This window comes from Amyelois transitella, chromosome Z (assembly GCF_032362555.1).
Source record: "Amyelois transitella isolate CPQ chromosome Z, ilAmyTran1.1, whole genome shotgun sequence".
Classification (NCBI taxonomy): domain Eukaryota; kingdom Metazoa; phylum Arthropoda; class Insecta; order Lepidoptera; family Pyralidae; genus Amyelois; species Amyelois transitella.
The window spans coordinates 8,677,968-8,698,275 of NC_083535.1; the positions used below are offsets into that span (position 1 = coordinate 8,677,968).

Consider the following 20,308-nt stretch of genomic DNA (forward strand, 5'->3'; position numbering starts at 1 on the left):
TAGCTGAGATTTTCTAGAAGAAAACATACTACTACCTAAGTACTAACATAGTTCACCGAAGTACATACATTTTGTCGAAAAATATAAAGATCGTACATACAGACACATCACATTGTTATACTTTAAAAGTCTTAAAAGTTTTTTCCTGTTCAAAATATCAAGCCACACATTTGTTTCAGGAGCGATCTTCGATCAAAACACCGAGGAAATCCAGAGTGTATTCAAGTATGCACTCTCAATGCACAACCAGAATATCAGCAGTCGCCGCCTGGAACTGCAAGCCTACGTCGACGTTATCAACACAGCAGATGCTTTCAAACTGTCCCGACTCAGTGAGTATTGCAGGGATTTGTTTTGGAATGATTTGTTTACGTACTTTGTCGTTTCTTGGAATTCGTAGATGCTTTTAGGCTAAAATCGTAGACATCAAGGTATCTACTTCTCTCTCGTTGTAGCGTACGTACGTTGTAATGTACTGTGTACAGTGACCTGGTATAAGCAGAGCTGCGAAATTTTGTAATCGTTCATGATTTTAATCTAAAAAGGAGATGACGTTTGACGTACCTGAATGTACTTGAATTTTATCAATATTTTTACAACAGTTATCATAATTATTTTGTTATAGTTGTAACATAAGTTTGTTAAATTCAGATTCCTAAACAAAAGTTACTATTGTATAGTTTAATGCGATTAAACAATTCCCAAAATAATGTACTAACTTTTCATTGTTTCAGTTTATAGCTACAAAATAAATTATTTGCTACATTAAAATTTGACATAAAACATTTATTACTGATGAGAGCGGAGGTAGTTTATGATTTGCGCCACAAGTGCACTCAAAATTGTTATTAATTTAATAACTAAATGACAAGCGAGCACTTAATTTCATTTGACTTTTATTACTGAAACTAAAAAGCGATGATATCATGCTTTACTGCAATTGGTCGTAAATGAGTGTTATCTCCATTACGCCAGCTTTATATCGTTTAAGAAAATGGTAGAATATTAATTGTATCCTGATAAATCACTTGATAATATGAATTTTTACTTAATGCAACAACTAGAATCTAGGATGGACCGTAGTCATTCTTTGACAGGGGTCACTGAGGTAACATATGAGCCACTTTGTGTATTTACCTGACTGAAACATTGTTTGTTATTAACAGCTTTGTCCCATAGAGTATTGTGTTCGAAAAGAAAACCTATGAAAGGAATGAAGGAATATTGACATTTATAAAATGAAGAAAGTTTGCCTTATAAAAAGTGAACGCAAATTTGATGTTGACACAAGTAGAATGGCAGTTGTTTCGATTGTATCAATAATTTTGGCCTTTATTTCTATTAGATGTAAAAAGAGCCAGTTGAGTGCCATAGTTTTGTTTATTACTATTTGGAGTTTTGACCTGTACTTAATTATAATAAGAAAAGACGCGTTGTTAAAGCAAAAATAAATTTGACCCTGATACAAGAGAAGCAATTGTTTCGACTGTACGAATAATTCTTGCCTTTATTTCTAATAGTTGTAAAAAAGCGACACGTTTTGAATATAAAGTTGAGTATAACAGCTGCTGTCTGCACGTAACGTGACTAGTGACTCTAATATATTGTGAATGGAAGAAAATGGAGACGCAAGTGCGGGTAACACCGATATTTACGAATATTTTTCGGGAAATAATAATTTCAATCTGGTAATGACAGTTGCTTTGTATGATTAAACGATATGATAAAAGTTGATAATGATATATGTAGGTATTTCAATAGATATTACGAGTATTATGGCTTACCTCCTCAGACTTCATCCTTGTTGTCCATAAATCAGACAAGGACAAAATTTCAGCTTTGGTCCATACGTTCGAATGGTAGAGTTTAGACATCGCTCGCTATAAAGTTTAAATACATGAATAAAACAGCCTCATTCGTTACAAATCGAAATGCTGCAATAAAATAAAATTAAAGAAACATGGGTGAAGTCTTCTTTTGTCTCGTTCCATGGAGACGTCTTTAAGACGAGCGTCGTCAACGTCAGGCGTGATCGGAATAACGCGAGCGGCGGTCGATGCGACTAACGCAGAACGTACAATTTTCATAATTAAATGTAGATATATGTGACCAACGCAAATGTATGTAATGACGTGACTAACACAATAAAAAAGTTTGTAGAAAAATGCATTAATGTCATATAAATAAATGAGAAAAGTATGTACCTCATTAATTGTGATGAACGTTGATAAAGCGATAGACGCGTGCAGGGATTGTGGCAATTGGAAACTTTTTCTTCCTCCATTTTTTTTCAGATAAGGTAGGTACCTTATCTGAAAAAAAAAATTGATTTTATGTTTGCACTGAATTCAAAACAATTTAACGAACATAAAATAAAATAGACTCATTCGTTTAAAATTTAAATGTATATATTGCATTGAAACGAAATTAAAGAAACATGGGTGAGATCCACTGTTGTCTCGTTCCATGAAGACGTCTTTAAGACGGGCGTCATCAACGCCGCGCGTGATCGGAATAACGCGGCCGCGATCGATGCGACTAACGCAGAATGAACAATTTATGTGCACAACACACATTTATCAATAACACTCGATTTGACTGTCGTATGTTTTCATCAGCCTTTTTCTGTATTTTGTCAGGTTTTTAGAAAAAAAATATCTTGCCAGTGTATGTTGGTTTTAAGGCTAAGTATATTAATAACTTTATGTTTGGTATCTTAATGTTTGCGTGAAAGGGTGATGAATATACCTGCAAACTTATGTACTCTAACACTCGAAATATTGGTATGATTAATATATTTTCAAATATTTTTATGAATTCACATAATTTTATTGCAAGGTGTAGGAACGTATAGGAGTTTTGAAAACGTCATCGCCTAAGGATCAAAATTCCCTTGGAAAACTACAAAAACAATTGATTTCAAAGATTGAAAAAGACGAGAGAAAAAGCTGGATTATAATAAAGATATATACAATAGTAATATCTGCTGACAAGTCTGGTGCTACGAACAACTCCTTGTAAATAAGTAGGGCAGAATATAAGATGGCACTCACTAGCCGTGAAGAGAGATAAATTTCGTGTCATCTTCAGAGCTTTGTTTTCTGTTTCGAGCTGCAGTTGTCTGAATAACAACTGAATTACTTAATTCGCAAAATAATCTATACCTTTTATGGACGTTTTATTTTTATTCTTATTTTTCGCCTTAACAACAGTACTTTTATGTATTATGTTTACATAAAAACAGGACACGTGATTTACAATTTTGAATTTCACGTTAGATTAAAGATTGTAACTGCTCTTAACAAAACCGCTAACATAAATAAATGAACAACAGATAAAAATAACAACATATTTTACCTCCCACGAAATGAGAACAATACGAAAATACTGACACGGAAATTAAAAGGAGAGACAAAAGCAAATTACCCGTGAAAGAAGATGAACGCTGCCCACAGTCGGCTGTTTGCTTTAATGGTGACTTCTTTCCGGCCCTTTTTTGGTACACTTGGCACGAAATATGAAACAAAATACATAAATACATGTAATGATGTTTGTCCTTATGGGGTAGACAGAGCCTAAAGCCTTGCCTATTGGAGATACAAATAGGGACAAGTTGCTACTCCATCGCCTAAAAGGAGAATCCCAGGCTTGTTAGCCTACATAAATATATGTGTGTAATACAAAAAATTATTAAATGCATCAAAATTAACAAACTTTGGATGAAGTAAAGTATGCGGAGAACTTGGCGAGTAAAAATAATGATTTTATGTACGGCATGTGCCGTGTGGTCCCGGCAGCAATAGAAAAAAGAATAGGACCACTCCATATCTCTAACATGGATGTCGTAAAAGGCGACTAAGGGGTAGGCTTATAAACTTGGAATTCTTCTTATAGGCGATGGGCCAGCAACCTGTCACTGAATCTCAATTCTATCTTTAAGCCAAATAGCTGAACGTGGCCTATCAGTCTTTTCAAGACTGTTGGCTCTGTCTACCCCGCAAGGTATGATGAGTGACTGACAGACATGTAGAGATAGCTACGAATTGGAATGAACGAGTATGTTCTTCGGATATCATAGGGAGGACAATTTCCCGGAATCTAAATAACGGACCAATGTGCGTAAAAGCTATATACAGTAAAATTTTACAAGACAATGCCCGGAGTAAGCCTTGAATTACATATATAATTCAGTCAAATGTGTTAAAAGATAAAATGAAAATTTCGCATATATGAATCAAACATTATGTCCGTTTTTATTTTCGAAATACCTGAATCGAATATACCATCAACCGTGTTACTTAAGTATTACTCGTATATAAACAAGGTGTAGTTTGTATGGATTTCAATAATATTTAATGAAACCTTTTTATTGACAAATTTTAATACCAATCACAATATCCCAGTACATGAAATAAATATTAACCTGACTGTACAAGATAACATTTTTATCTTTAAAAACATAACTCGTAAAATCTTCGGGTTTACAAAGGGATCCCATGGGGAAGCCATGGAATTGAAGGTGGAGAATACCAAATTTAAGTTTGTTGAATAACTTAAAGGGGATTGGGTTGAGCATTGGTACAAAAATGAAAGACTTTTTTTGTAAAACGTGAACAAATTAAGATTATAAATAATCAGCTTTTTTTAACGCATCGACACCCGGCCTTTCTATATTGTAAAAAAAAAATAATGGGTTCTCTTATTTTTTTAACTAAGCTAAAAGCGTAATGGGTGAAATATCGTAGCAACTTACATAATATCTTTAAAAACATTTGAATATGAAATGTTCAGTACTTCTTACATTTAACTACTTAATTTTGCAAATGCATGAATTCGTTTGGAGTAATTACACTTTATATTATTCTGTTTAGCATTTCGCTAACAAAGTCTATTTTTAGTGTAACTAGTTGGCAAACTTCTCACTTTGTCCACTAATGTCCTGAACTAACTCCACACCATACGGGTTAACATGAGTTGCCTGGGTGCAAAGCTCGAAAATTTCGTTACACTAACCTATTTAAGTAATACATACTTGTTTCTGCCATTGTAAGTAGGTGTACACTTTTGTAACTTAACAAATATTAATTAACATACATACATGTTATATCGATGATGACGACGACGAGAGTATGACCCAATAATGGAATTGATATTCTCAATTGAGAAATGGTGTGTGAAACATCGTGAGGAAATCTGTAAGCATATTCATGCAACTTGGTATAATTCTTATACTATACATATATCCCTGTTATGTTAGTTTATGTTATGCGTAATGTTTTGATGCTAATGGTAATGCTGCTATAATTCCCTGAACTTTCCACTTATGATTTGATTTGTGAAAATTCAGTGACTGTAAAAAGGATAACTGATACTTTATATGACGTGACAGGTTTAGATAATTACTGTCCACCAAAAAGTCAACTTTTACGACTCCACAGAAAGTGGAAGTGGTATTTTATTCTCTGACAGAAACAAGATAGCCTTCTCGATGATATAGTGTCGGCATTATTGTATTTGCACAAATTGTAAATGTTACAAAAGAATAAAAATACTTCTAGACGACATATTCGTAGTTTACTAATATAGATATGGACGATCTTTCTGAAGAATATAAGAAGACTTGATATTGAAATACCAACGTTTAGCATAATTCAGACATCATCTCTCATGCTGGAGTAATGAAGAAATTTTGAGTTGGATAATAAATCACAACCGCAAGTGAAATGACTCACTAAAAGCTTTGTCTTCCGCGGCTCTAGAATTTATTCTTTCAATTCTTATATAATTAAATTTATATCTACTCGTTATTTTGAAAATTGTTAGAAATGTTGAAAAAATGTAAGATATGCTGTTAATTGTCTAATCAGGTATTGAATTGCAAATAAATAATAAATTCTTTAAGAGCGGAAACATATTAGAAAAATGTTTATTTTAGAAAAATCTCGTATGTGATCATCAAAAATACTGTTTGGCTCATTGTTTACTACCTTATAACTGCACAAAAATTCACGACTACGACTCATCATTCTTAAAGTTTCAAATAAATTAAATGTATAATGTCTATTGTCCTATAATATTCCGATACTAAAAAAAATACACACAATAGTGGTGGGCATATATGTATATAGTTTAAATAATGCCCATGCTACGTCTTGAGATCACATTTCCATGTAAATTAATGCTAGGTATATCTTGGTGTAGTCATCATGAATATGTCGTATAAGGTGCGATTGTACTGATTTAATAATGGTTGTATTAAATCGGAACATTTGGTTATTCTAGCTTAGTTTATAGCATCTTTAATTTTTTATCATCTTCCTCCTAGCGATAGTCCCGATTATGTACTTTCTGGAGAGGAGCTCTGACAGCGCTCGAAAAAATGAAAAATAAAATTATGTATGTTGGAGTAATCTAGTCCATTAATCCAACATACATAATTAGTTAAGAAAGGAACTTTGTGGTCAGACATTAATATAACCTACATATTTATCTGCTTACATCAAACAGATGCATTAGATAATTATATTCAAAGTATTCAAACACATCACAAACAATGGTGTAAGTCCTTAACACGACTAACAATAGGATTATCGCTAGTGCAATCTATTTATCCACCTTTGAGATTGTATAACAGAGCATGCGACCTTACCGCCTGGTGCAATGCCATCCTGTTTGTAGAAGTCATTTCGGCACTCAATAGGGATTCGGTTGAACACGTGCTTTTGCACCTTTGAAGTCACAGCATTGAGTAACTACGGTGAAATGAGAAACATTCGCATTGCTGAGTACTCAAAACGGTAACATAATAATTTTATTATGATCATTAGCTTCCTGATATGGTATATAGTCACACTCTTATGAGAAAGTCAGAGCTAAATTACGAATACTATTGGATTCGTTCCATTAGCACAGGGAGAAAATATTTAATATATCCCATCACGAGTAATCCGACAGGTAAATAAAGGACATTTTCTTTAAAACTAAAAAGTTATTACTTTTTAGTGATAAGACGCTGATAACCTCGTATTATAAGTACTTATCTGCTCATAATTCAATACCATCGCACAAAACGCTATCATTTGATCATCATTAGCTTCGGAATATACCCGTAGAGGAAAAGCGGCTGTTGGCTTGAAAAGATTCAAAAGAAGCCTTATATTTGTGATATCAAAATTTATCCGTACAATTTATCTGCTCTTGAACTTCAATATAATCACAATTCGATCTTCCGGGTAATAAAGCTTTGAAGTAATCATGAAAAGTATCTATTGAAATGAAAATGTTTTTTTATTTTTTTATATAAAGGTTTAAAAATTCCGCCGAGGAAAAGAGTTAGAGGAAGATAACTAAAAGATATCTATCATGAAGAAATAAAATTTACAGGCCATAAAATAATAAGAATAACCCAAAAAAGGTAAAAAGTACTCCTAAACGGAAAAAAAAACAAAGAAAATATCCACGAAATTAAGAACTAGGAAGTCGCTGGGAGACCATTGTAACTGCAGCCTAATACAATTACCTTAAAAGCCTGTCACTGGAGCTAAATTTAATGAACTTGAATATAAAGTGATTGTCTTATTTAATCCATCTTCACCTTTTGTATTTTTTTTTAAGACGACAGCAAAATAATTGCTTTATTTAGTAAAATTTATTTGAGACTGTTGATCTTGTAAGCTGCTAACAAGAAGAAGTAATAAATTCTATGCTATGATATTTTACAATTTATGTATATATATATATATATATATATATATATATATATATATATATATATATATATATATATATAATATATGGTAACCTTACAAATTCTTAGAAGTCGGAAGGACCTTCTTTAAATATAACATTATTTTACCACCTTTCAAGTCTCACAATGTCAAGACGTTTGAGAAACCTTATTGGTATCTTCTAACTTGTAATATACTTCTCAATTATGAAAGAAAAATAATAAATAATGTTGTTATTAACCCAAAATATAATTCAAAATGTATTTTCAGGCAGTGAACCCAAAAATGGGAAATCTTTTCACAGCACATTAGGTATACTACCCAACAAACTGTCCTTCAGAAAGCCTTAACGTTGGAAGAAATATGTGGATAGGAATGTATTTGGAAACATACGTTGTTTAGGAAACGATATGTTTGTAAGTAGAGAAATTAAGATGTTGATTCGATTTATGCTAAACCAAGCATTCATTATAGAACACATGATCTTAATTATAATTAAATTCTGCTGTCCACTCAGCATACCCTTAATTTTCTCTGCGGTTTTCCTTCACCCAGCGTATAATGTGACTCCTGTATATGATACAGATTGACCTGATTTCATAAATTAATCCGTTATCCAAATTTCAGGAAAACTACGAAAATTTGTGTTGAGCGTTAAAAAATTACATCATAAACTTTACTTCTCTAACAAATGCTCTAAGGCCGCCTTCTGCATTTGACAAATTTTATATATTAGATTGATTTGTATTTTTTTTTTTTGCAACAAAGTGTATTTCTTGTTATGCAGCTATTATCTGGTAAAATGTTCATTTTTGCAGTGCCTTATTAAATTTTGATAGATGTTAGTAAAGAAGATCCCGGGTTCTCAAAGCATAGTGGTGCAGAGGGCGATTGGGAACACGCAAATAATTATGAGAGTGATAATTTGATAGGTAAACTTGCTTACACAATAAACAAAAAAATACTGTATCCGCAAATTATCATTCAATGCAAAACATGATCACATGCACAGTTTTCCTGATAGAAGATTATGAAATAGGTGAAATAGTAAAAAGAAAAAAGTAAAACGAAATAGTTTCAATTTTTTTTTTAAATCAACTGACAATTTTGATTTAGTTGCCAAAAGGCGCCGCAGTGTATTTAGCATTACTCAAAACCCTAACACGTTCATCGCAAACATACAAGAGGTTTTACATACATACATAAAGTCACGCCTCCGTTCTGGTTGGGATGGCACATCTTTTAACACAATCCCTACATACTCTCAACCGATTTCCATCAAATGCGACTAAACTAAAAATGTTAACGTAGCGAATAAAACAGGAAGCCATTATATAACGGATATTTAATATACACCGATCGTTTACGCGACGAGAAATTGATTTATCACCTCAGCCTTCTCAACCAAGTTTGATGTCTGCGGCAAAATGTTATGCTAAGAACGTTAGGCTTAAATATACACCCTAACGTACTTAGCATTGCTCTTGCAGCTACTTCAGGTTTATTTTCATGGTTTTAACATACATGATTATGCTTATTTCCCAATGATGGGAGCCAAAGACTATATTCATTCATTTGCAACCAACCCTGCATACTTCTTTTCTTATTACATTCACCATCATTTATCTTTTCATGGTCATCGGTGGAGGGTTATCTTCACTTAAGGTTCACTAGAATGAGGATTAGATCTAGTCTTGGCGTTTTTCATTCATCCTTCACATTAAAAATTTCACTCGTTTCTAAGTTACTTATAATTCTTCTCTTAACTTTCCCAAACTAGCTAAGATCAGTTTTTCTATTCCTGTTACTAACTCTTTTTTCCTATCAGAAAATTCCTATTCCTAACACGCTGCTCCATATAATCCTTTCATCCTTTCATATTGCATACTGTGTTACTTGTGCTAACCTTTCTTCTCTTCTGCCACGTTACAATTTTAATCATTAGTATTGCAGCCTGAACAGGCCTAAACGACCATTAAAATATATTTAAGATTTAAACCTCCTATTAAACTATTGATATTTTGTTACAGTATGCAACCAATTTGCTCGTGGGGTGTTCGCCATGTTGGGCGCGGTGACTCCGGAGTCATTCGATACATTGCATTCTTACACCAACACTTTCCAAATGCCTTTCGTCACGCCATGGTTCCCAGAGAAGGTAAGAAGTTTTCAAATTAATAATAATTAGGTTTATAGGTAGTTACTACAATAATTCTATTTCACCCGAAATCTATGTTTGAAAATATTAAGTTGTTTGAAACTACAAATCTATACTTTTCACTATTGAAGTGAACCTTGTCAGTCGATTTTGGTTGGCAGGGCATATTTTGTGGTAATGCTTTGTTTTACTAATTTATGTAATGTAAGATCAGACCAATGGCTACAAACTAGATCTAGTTCTTCGAAGTCGTAGTTCGTAGAATTTCGAAGCATAATATTAAAGTATTTATTCGATATCCATCAGCACCAGAAGCCGTAGCTTGAGACCGCGGTTAAAAAGACATTCATTAAAAAAATATATAATCTACTAATTACTTAAAATAAGTACTAAAATTAATTTCGCTTAATCGATATTATCAGCCAAAGTAACAGTAATATGGTAAGTGATTACTTCGAGTGAATTACTCATAATATTGCCAATACGACAAATTGATATGTCTCATCGAAATACAATAATAAAGGACCTTATCATTTGTGACCTTCATAGATATATGTACGAGTATTGATATTAATTTAGTTTATGTCTTTTTGCTGATAATTAAATACATTCTTGTACAGATACTTTTCTTGTACTTTTATGTTTTAGAAAGGAAGGATCTAGTTTTATTTTATTTTCTGTGCTAAATTTACTGAAAATATTATGTACCTATTGGATATCCAATACAAGCAGTATCGGATATCCAATAGGTACATAATATTGTCGCGTAATAAAATTTTCAAGTAATTTTTATGACAGTTATTTATTGATTTATTTAGCCTTAATTTGTAAGAGAGAAAAAGTGTTTAATATCAAATTTATATTTATTTTTGTTTTCGCAATATTGGAATAATAATAACATTTAGCCATAATAGTTTTATTACTGTTGGTTTCGTTTAATATATACATAAGTCAGTCGCATATAAATACAAATTATTAAATACGAATCGAATCCAAGACCCTGATTGGCGCAGTTGCGTTTTTTACACTACGCTATAAAGGTTGCCATATTTTACTGAATAAAAGGCTTCCCTGTTTTTGTTACATATTTTTTGGTATGATTTATACAGACAGATTATAGTTTCATTCATTTTATATTTATGAGTATTCTGTGAACATTTCGTTAAATTCAGGCGGCAGGGAGGATTTTTTCAATTACTTTCACTAAAAACGGACAGCCCGGGTTGCCGCTTAGATGAATACAAATGAACTCACTATACGAGGGTACAAAATAAATATAGTAAAGAAGTAAATCCCTTTTATGTTGTCTTAGTTCATATATACATTTATTCATGATTTTCCTCTTTTTTTCCTTCCACTTGTGTATTGATAAAGTCTCAAACTTTCGAGAAATTTGCATTTAGTATAAGCGGTTAGTAAAAGATGAGATTAAAAATAATATTGCTCGTAATACTACATATGCGTACTATATATCGTATACGATTAGGCTTCATCTTCTGTAGCCTCTACCTGCCCCCCCGAGAAATGTGATGTGATAATGTGCGTGATTTTGTATAAGATGCATCAAATGTCTACAAAATATTTTATGGTAATAATTTATTTTTAACAAAACAACACTAAAGTCAAAATTTTGTCGCACAATTTTATACCTTGTACCTACAAGTTGGATAGTGGCGGAGGATGCAACTAGGAGCACATAGCAGGATAGTCAGTAAAGGCGTCACTTTCAATAATAAACATTAATTTCTGGTTGAAATTTAAAAGAAAATTAGATGATATTTATTTTTCTGCAGAATCTCTATTTTGAGTGTTGCTAAGTCGAGAGTTGTCAGATTTTGCTGACAGTCATTACTCTGATTCAATTTCTGCTTTACTACCAACGAAAACAATTTGTTAAGATTAGATAGCAGTTACGCAGCATCTCTGTCAATAGTATAATAGTTAGCTGCGTAAATAATTTACTAACAACAGATAATAACGAGGATTGTGAGTAAATTATACTTACTTCCAAATATTCCGACGTAATAAAATTTTGACAGTCGTTGCAAATTCATGAAGTTTTCTTAATATAATTCATGTTGTTTTACTCAATTTATACTTAACATTATTATTTTTAATATTATTAATGCGAAAATTAATTTGCTTTGACCGTTAAACCACCGGACTAAGTTTGAAAAAAACTTCTGCAGGTCATTACATATGTAATTAAAAAAATATTATTTCCTGAAAATTATCGCGGAAGATATCCTGAGCACTTCAAAGATACGTGGTCATCACATTTTTGTTCCGAGTAAGTATTTCAATAAAGCTTATACATGTGTTTCTTTAACAGGTAATTCCACCTTCCTCGGGCCTTATCGACCACGCTGTGAGCATGAGACCGGACTACCACCGGGCCATCGTAGACACAATAGTCTATTACGGATGGAAAGAAATCATTTACATGTATGACTCCCACGATGGTAAGCAAATATTAATTTAACTATATATTATAAACGAAAGTTATTTTAGTTTAAAAAGTAAGAGCACTCAAACTAAAACTGTGAAGAGCATCTCATAAATATGATAGCTTTTGTGTTATGCGTTAATATACTGACAGCACATTGGCAATGCTTTTTCTTTGCTACCAGACCAGAAGATGATTAACTTTAAGAGAGCTCATATTTCTTTTATCGGTCGTTTATTACGTTTCAGTCCTTATTAGCAACTTCCACAGTGATCCACGTGCAGTTAAATCAACAACGAATTTCTAGTGAAGAGCATGGATGGATATATGGAGCGAATATCGGCTCACTATAGACCACTATAATAGTTAGCTGTATCACTGAAATGTGACTGGCATATCAATCAACACATGGCCGAAACCACTAATAAAATTTTGCTGAAGTCGGATTTACAGAAATAATGGTAAAATTATAGTTAAAGAGTTTCACCGTTGCGAACCTAATAAAAAGATAAAGTGACATAATCTAACAGTTTGGTTAATATATTAATATGGAAAAATGTAAAGTTTGATGACAAATATTATTTCTGGTAGAGTATTTCCATAGTTACGTACGTATTTACATAGTTTAAATTACAAAAAAAAGAAAAGATAAGTAAACTCTGGTGCAATGAGATGTCAATTTGAGATCGGATACAGAAAAAATAAAAAATGTTTGTTATGTGATGCAAACGGAAACATACTAAGATCATGTAAAGAGAATAATAAAACGCAATATAACAACAACATCTTAAACATATACGTGGGTATTATGTACTCCTTAATGTTGCCTACCCAGCTACTTTATACCAACCTCTTTACATTTTAGAACGGTTATAAATAATATTTTATGGTACCGGAGCTGAACACCTCATTCGAGTCGGCCTTCTACAAGTTATGAATTCGTTCCACCCATTTTTAACTTGAGATTTATTCACTCAAATAATGTTCAAAAAAGGTTTTTTAAAAATTTTCTTTCATTTTCCTTAAATTTTCTCGAATTTAAACATTCGCTTTTTAAGAATGACTAAACAATAAAAAAAATTGATTAAAGAAGACAAACACAACATTCTGAAGTTTAAATAACAACTCATTTTTTCTGAGCGCAAGTAAAAAATATATATGTTTCCGGTAACAAAGGTGTATATAAAATTTTCCTTTCATAAAACTAAATCTTCGGAAATAAAAATAGTGGAGCTTCTCTTTAAATATCTTTCCAGCACAAAGCAAACCGTCCTTTAATAGCAAGTTTCTGCCATGTGAGTGGGATTGAATTTCCCATAAGATAACATCATTTCTTTGATGCTATTTTTATTTATTTATTTAAAGTTCATTGTACAAAATACAAATACAGCACAATAGGCGGACTTAATGCTTACATTATTTATACCTGCAATGTTTCTTATTTAGATAACATACATTAGGACTACCTTATGGAATTTAAATCTTATATACTATACAGCTTAAACCAAGAGTGGGAGGACAAATCGTTGTTGAAATATCGACAGCATTTTCTATGATAAAAGTTTTACGTGCGGATTTCAAAACGTATTCAGTTTTATCCAAATCCCAACTATCATAACTAATATCATAGAAGCAAAAGTAAGTTTATTTGTTTGTTACCTTTTCACGGATTATTTACTGAATCAATCGTTTTGAAATATCACGTATATATAATTAAGTGCTGTGTGGTTCCTGGCTCCAATAAAAAAACGCTGGCTGCACTGACGCCTTGGAAGCGGCAGTAAACTTAGTTTTTAAGTAATTTATTTGACGTCAACCAATGTTGTTAAACCATACGACAATTATTAAGCGATATATAGTATCCAATAATAATGAACTAAAAAAAGAAAGAATAGGATCACTCCATCTCGTGCCCAAGGATAGGCTTATAAACTTGGTATTCTTCTTTTAGGCGATGGCCTAGCAACCTGCCACTATTTGAATCTCAATTCTTTTATTAAGCCAAACAGCTGAACATGGCCTATCAGTCTTTTCAAGACTATTGGTTTTGTTTGTCTGGCAAGGAATTGTATGTATGTATAATTAAGAGTCGGAAGAAGGACATAGGGAACCGCTCTCATCCGGTTAAAAAATATTGTTCCCGTGGAATTTTCTAAAAATTCTGTATTTTTTTCGTCATCTTTTGTAGGTAGTGTTTAATTCTTTTCTGTTTATAGGTGGTCTTTATTCCGTAACTTTTTGTAGATAGCTTAAAATTCATCGCTTATTGTGGATGGCGGCAAACTCACGCGGACGAAGCTGCGGGTAAAAGCTAGTACTACTACTAGCTTTTCGAGGAGATCAAATAAAAAAATGAAAGAATAAAGCTATGAATGAGGCGAAGACAAAACGAAAGAAGTAGGGATACAGGTTGCAAGTATCGTGACAAATGAAAAGTTTTAGTCACTGTCTGTCCCTACAGGAAAGGCGTGATTTTATTAATTTCAATGTTCGTCTTTTAGAGAAGTATCCACTGTATATACATAACTAGGGCGATTCAGACAAATATTGTGTATACATTTTTCTAATCAGCATAAGTTTCTTATATCATCTAGATCGTGTGGTTCCCGGCACCAATAGAAAAAAGAATAGGGGACCTCTCCATCTCTCTCCCATGGATGTCGTAAAAGGCGACTAAGGGGTAGGCTTATAAACTTGGGATTCTTCTTTTAGGCGATGGGCTAGCAACCTGTCACTATTTGAATCCCAATTCTATCTTAAAGCCAAATAGCTGAACGTGGCCTATCAGTCTTTTCAAGACTGTTGGCTCTGTTTACCCCGCAAGGGATATAGACGAGATGATATGTATGTATGTATCATCTATACATACTTAGATTTCTATGCTACAAGAATTGCTTTAATTCACGTTTATGTTATTTCCATCAAAGTTACGGCTTTAGCGAGAAAATCACTTGATGGCAATGAAACGTGAATAACCCAACTTTTTTCATAATGTTTATTGGCAAACCCTGGGCGGGGCGCCAGTAAATATTCCTGGATGTTGTAATAATTCTGTACTTGTTCCTTTTATCTCGCAGCGTTTTCCTCCCGCCATAAAGTTCTACGTGCAGATTGCAAGACCACCTCTGCGCTGCATATTATGACTACTTCTATAGCTATTCGTATAACAATGAAAGGGGTGTACTATTGAGTTTTTGTTTCTGTTCCTTATTTTTAACTGCCTTCACAAATAAGGTGGTTCTTAGTTTGACCTGTATGTATGTGTGCTTGTATGTATATATGTTTCGCTAAACCGATTTTGATGTGGTTTTCAGAAAAGTGATTGTTCCACTAAGGAGAGCGTTTGGAAATTTCCCTAAACGCATTTTCGGAAAACTTTTGTAAATATATATGTAAATTATAAAAAAAACTAACTCTACTATACCTATCTTTAAGATATCAAGATTCCCAACTGTACCTTCTACCGTACGATTCTAAATAATTCCCAACATTATATTCAAAGGTTGTTGATAAAAATCAACATTCGATCGGTAGATCATAATCTAGATTCAATTTATTTTCAGCCAGCCATTTTGCCAGTAGGGCCACCAGTGCTAGACGCGAGGGTGTCCACTACAGTAAGGCCGCGTTTCCACTTGCAAGAAAACTTCTGAGAGCTTGCATGTGTCAACCCCGTACAATGACAAAAGAATAGTTTCTATTCTCACTGGCAAGCTTCTGTCAAAAAGGTTGTCCGACATTACTTGCAGGCAGAATGTGGTCTAAGGCTGTTTTCAGAACCACAGCGCCTCATGCGACCTCTTACAATAACACTAGTATAATGGCCCTTTCCTTAATGAAACGCGATACTCGATCGCGCGTGTACATCGTCGGCATCGCTCTGAAACCAGCCTTAGCTGTAATATTTTCGAATAAGTTATAGTTTTGATTATATCTAAGTTTTATTGCGGTTAACATCTGCTCGGGACGTGACTTACGCTTATAGAGCTGTTCACACACTTTAGGGTTTGTGTCGTACAAATTGTTTGTACACATATATCATGATCACGCCTTTTTTCCGGAGTGCAACTTCTTTAGTTCATTCACATTTCAATCTTATTTATGAAAGCAATTTGATTTCAAACCTAGCAAACAGAACCTAGTTTTGTCATGTCCGTATATACCGTTTATTTTTCCTTCTTATAAGTAAGATAGAATAATTTTTAACAAAATTGAGCAATATTACCTCTTACTTTTAACTATCCAACACGTCTTAACAATATGTTATTTTGACGACATAAATATTATTGTATTATGTAATGTGGTATGTAATGTGCTTTGTAAGCTTTAAAAATTTGTACGGTTACAAAACAAATTCGTTTTAAACCCCCTCACATCGATACTTGTTAATTATTTTTAGTTATACCTACTGGATAACGATACAGAATTTTACTCAGAACTTAAACTTCAAATTTGGGTCCAATGCATTTAGCTATTACACAAAATCGCGGTTCGTTGGAGCCGCGGTTTCCAAGCAAAACATTTAGCCTGCCTGGCGAAAGATCTTCCCTTGGTGGCGGTTCAAGCCGAAACACTAAAAGCCATGAGTAGTTATTCTCCTGCAGAAGTTAGACGGGAGTCGATTCGTGTAATTAACTGACTTATCTAATCCGGGATCGTAGTTGTAGCCGGACCCTGGGCTCCTCTCCAGAAAGGTGAGGATGATACCTGGCTTCATTTAAGATGATGATAAATACTCGAGAGAGAACTAAACGTGGCCTTTCAGTATCTTCGTGAATGTTGGCTCTATCTACCCGGTAAGGGATAAAGACGTTATTATATGTATGTAGGTATATCATTATGTAAAATGTAAACACAAAAAGCTAAAGTACCTTTCAAAGCAAAAAAAATATATATATAACAAAAGGAAAATAATTTGTTTTGAAATCAAATTACATTTACACACAATTATGTTTTATATCCGAGTACCAGCCACTTCGCAATCATTTGAGGTAAAAAGAATATGAGTCCCACTCGGGGCCGCAATATCAAAATGTGAATTTATGGCGAATAACAGGGAAATTGATATTTATGCAGTGCAGTAAATTCGCTCGGAAACCCGGACTCGAGTGGTTTGTAACGTATCCCCGAATAAATAAGAAGCAAGTCTTGTGGTCTTAACTATGAGTAGCTTAAGCCTTTTCATTTTGACTGTTTCTTTGTTTTTATGAGATGCTTTTTCATGCAAAATGACACTTACGTCTTTTTGCTTTTGACTTCTTGTTAACAATGTCAGTCATGGTTTTATTCAGAATTATTTATTCTTCAGAGTAAAATCATAAAACAAGTGGATGAATTAAATCATAAACTTATAACGAAATACCAAAAAACATTGCCTTTTAGCATATTAATAGAGATAAAAAATGTAGGTATACCAAAATATATCACTGTGATGTCTTTGACAAAAAGAAAAATTAGCCCGTATCCTTTGACCTGGAAATGTAATTAATTCACAAAGGTTTCATTTATGATGTACTTAGGAAGGGGAAAATACCTTTCATATTTTGTCTTGAGTTAGGCCGCAGAAAAAGTATTTTTATAATATAACCCCGTACCTCACTGTGAGTATAATGTTTCATAGCGGTATCGAGCAGCTGTCAATCTACGCACTGCGGCTATTTGGCTACTTTTAGTTGGTACCAACCTTTTAGTCGGTTGGTTGGTTGGTTGGTTATATGTATAAGTTTAAACCTTATAAAAAATACCTGCACATTCAGGCAGCTAAAAGTATACTGCCCTGATCTTTACTCCTTAAAAAAACAAGCATTACCGTATCCATTTGAGCGTACAAAAAGCAATTGAGTGTACAAAATAAATGATCAAATGAACGTGTTATAGTGTACTGATATTGACAAGCATACACCGCAGCTGTAGGCAGTCCATTTGCGAAACTCCAATTTCATCACATACCATAAGTGATTGTAAATTGTTAATCGTGATTGACTGACAGATAACCACTCGATTGCAGACAAGCCGTAAAATTTGTTGAATTCAATCTTCATTTCTTTATTCCACTCTTGTCGTAAGCGAACATAGAGTGACTATAATTAGGAAATATACATACATACATACATAAAATCACGTCTCTTTCCCTTTCTTTCTTTTTCTTTTAGGAAATATGCAAGCTGATATTGCAATAAAACAAATTTAAAATACATAATGTTGTAATTCCACGTAAAATGTGGAAAAATTTATATAAGAATTACAAAACTAAGTCTCTGTCTCTTATAAACCACGATTTGCGTAATTTACCCAACACAATGCTCCTATTTCCCGCAGCTCTGTATAATTCATTTGAACATTTCATCTTAATATAGCTGCGAAATCTTCAAGGTACACAGTATTGTAATCCAGTATCAGACAATAAGCGTTTCCCTTCCAAACTTATCGATCGTCGTCGTTGTCACCCGAATCGTAATTAATTTCATGAGTCATAGCCTTTGAGAGGACGTTATTTGCTTTCAGTTTCCAAGTCCCAATTCATAAAATAATTACAACACAGAGATAAAACTTCTATGACCAGTCATTCTGCTGAAGTTTTCATTTATCTACTAGCTTTAACCCGGTGACGAATTATCGCCATCTACAAAATAATATTGGTTTATCGCAAGTGCCACAGGAACGACAGTTTGTTTTTTATATTACGTTTTAAAAACGTACCCATAAATAACACGAGAAACGTACCTATGTAAATATTTTGTCTGACTTTCTGCGCGTTCATTGTTTTGTACTTAAATTGCCCAAATGCGTTCGATTGATTTATACCTATTTAATAAAATGATAAATTTAATTTCGTAAACAATAATAAAATTAATGAAGATGGTCAATATTAAAAAAAAGTAGACAATTACGCCATCCTTAAAGTAGTGAAATATTCAGCCTATATATTTTAACAATCTAAGTAAACATAAAATTTACTTAAAATGTTAATTAATGTTAATAAAACCTTTATGAGCAGTCAGAAACTGTCCAATGCATAAGGGAGTGTTGGTCCCGACATTAATGTATGGGAGTGAAAGTTGGGTATGGCAAAAGAAGCACGAAAGCAGAATACTCGTAAATGCAGTGGAAATGAGAGCGTTAAGGAGTATGATCGGTGTGAAAGAAGATGTAGTTACAGGAATAGAAAAGGGTATGTTTAGATGGTTTGGTCATGTGGAGAGGATGTTGACATAATGCAAGTTGACTAAGCAGATATACAAGGAGAGTGTGGGGGGAAAGGTCGGAATGGAAAGGCCACGAACGTACTCGTATTTTGATCAAATTAAGGTCGTCCTGGCAAAGGGTCAGGTCAAGAGTTCCCGAAACCGCCGAGCTTGTATGAAAGAGTTATGAATGTGGATGAAGCGAAGGAAGTACGCAGAGATCGTGGCAAGTGGAAAGATGTAGTCTCTGCCTACCCCTCCGGGAAAGAGGCGTGATTATATGTATGTATGTTAATGAAATGCTAACAATGAAAGGGACTAATTACCAGACCTATAAAACTATGAACGTTTACTTATTTGAAACTTAATCTTATTCATTAATGTAGGTATCTCTGGAAGTAGTTAAATTATAAGTTTAGGCTATGTATGGTAACCCCTATGGAAAATCGAGAAATATAACTGAGAACTATTGAAGGAAGGAAACCTTTCGCTGCTAACCGAATCCTATGATCCTTCAACCAGAAAGCTTTGTACTGCTTTTCTATCAAAATATCAGGTTGCAACCGGAACACACATAAAATGCTGAGCCGACGGCCAATATCAGTTTACTATGTAATACACGGTACTATAAATAGGTACTTATACTTTATACCAAATTCACTCACAAGATATTTGTAGAGGAATATTTTTCGGTGAATAACATATCGTATTTTCATTTTTTTTCATCGCAAATGACTTTCACACAAAAAAATTTCTTGGACGATTTTCAAATTTAACATTATATTATTCTAAA

General features: G+C 33.3%; 1 protein-coding gene across 1 annotated transcript in view; it reads left to right on the forward strand.

The window, feature by feature from the left end:
• The window catches only part of LOC106133852 (glutamate receptor 1), a 56,485-nt gene that overhangs the window by 9,255 nt on the left and 26,922 nt on the right, over positions 1 to 20,308 (forward strand). The window contains exons 2-4 of the mRNA XM_013333698.2: positions 180 to 332; positions 9,758 to 9,885; positions 12,218 to 12,347. Of these exons, the coding sequence (XP_013189152.2) occupies positions 180 to 332; positions 9,758 to 9,885; positions 12,218 to 12,347 (411 nt within the window). The remainder of the gene's footprint in view (positions 1 to 179; positions 333 to 9,757; positions 9,886 to 12,217; positions 12,348 to 20,308) is intronic.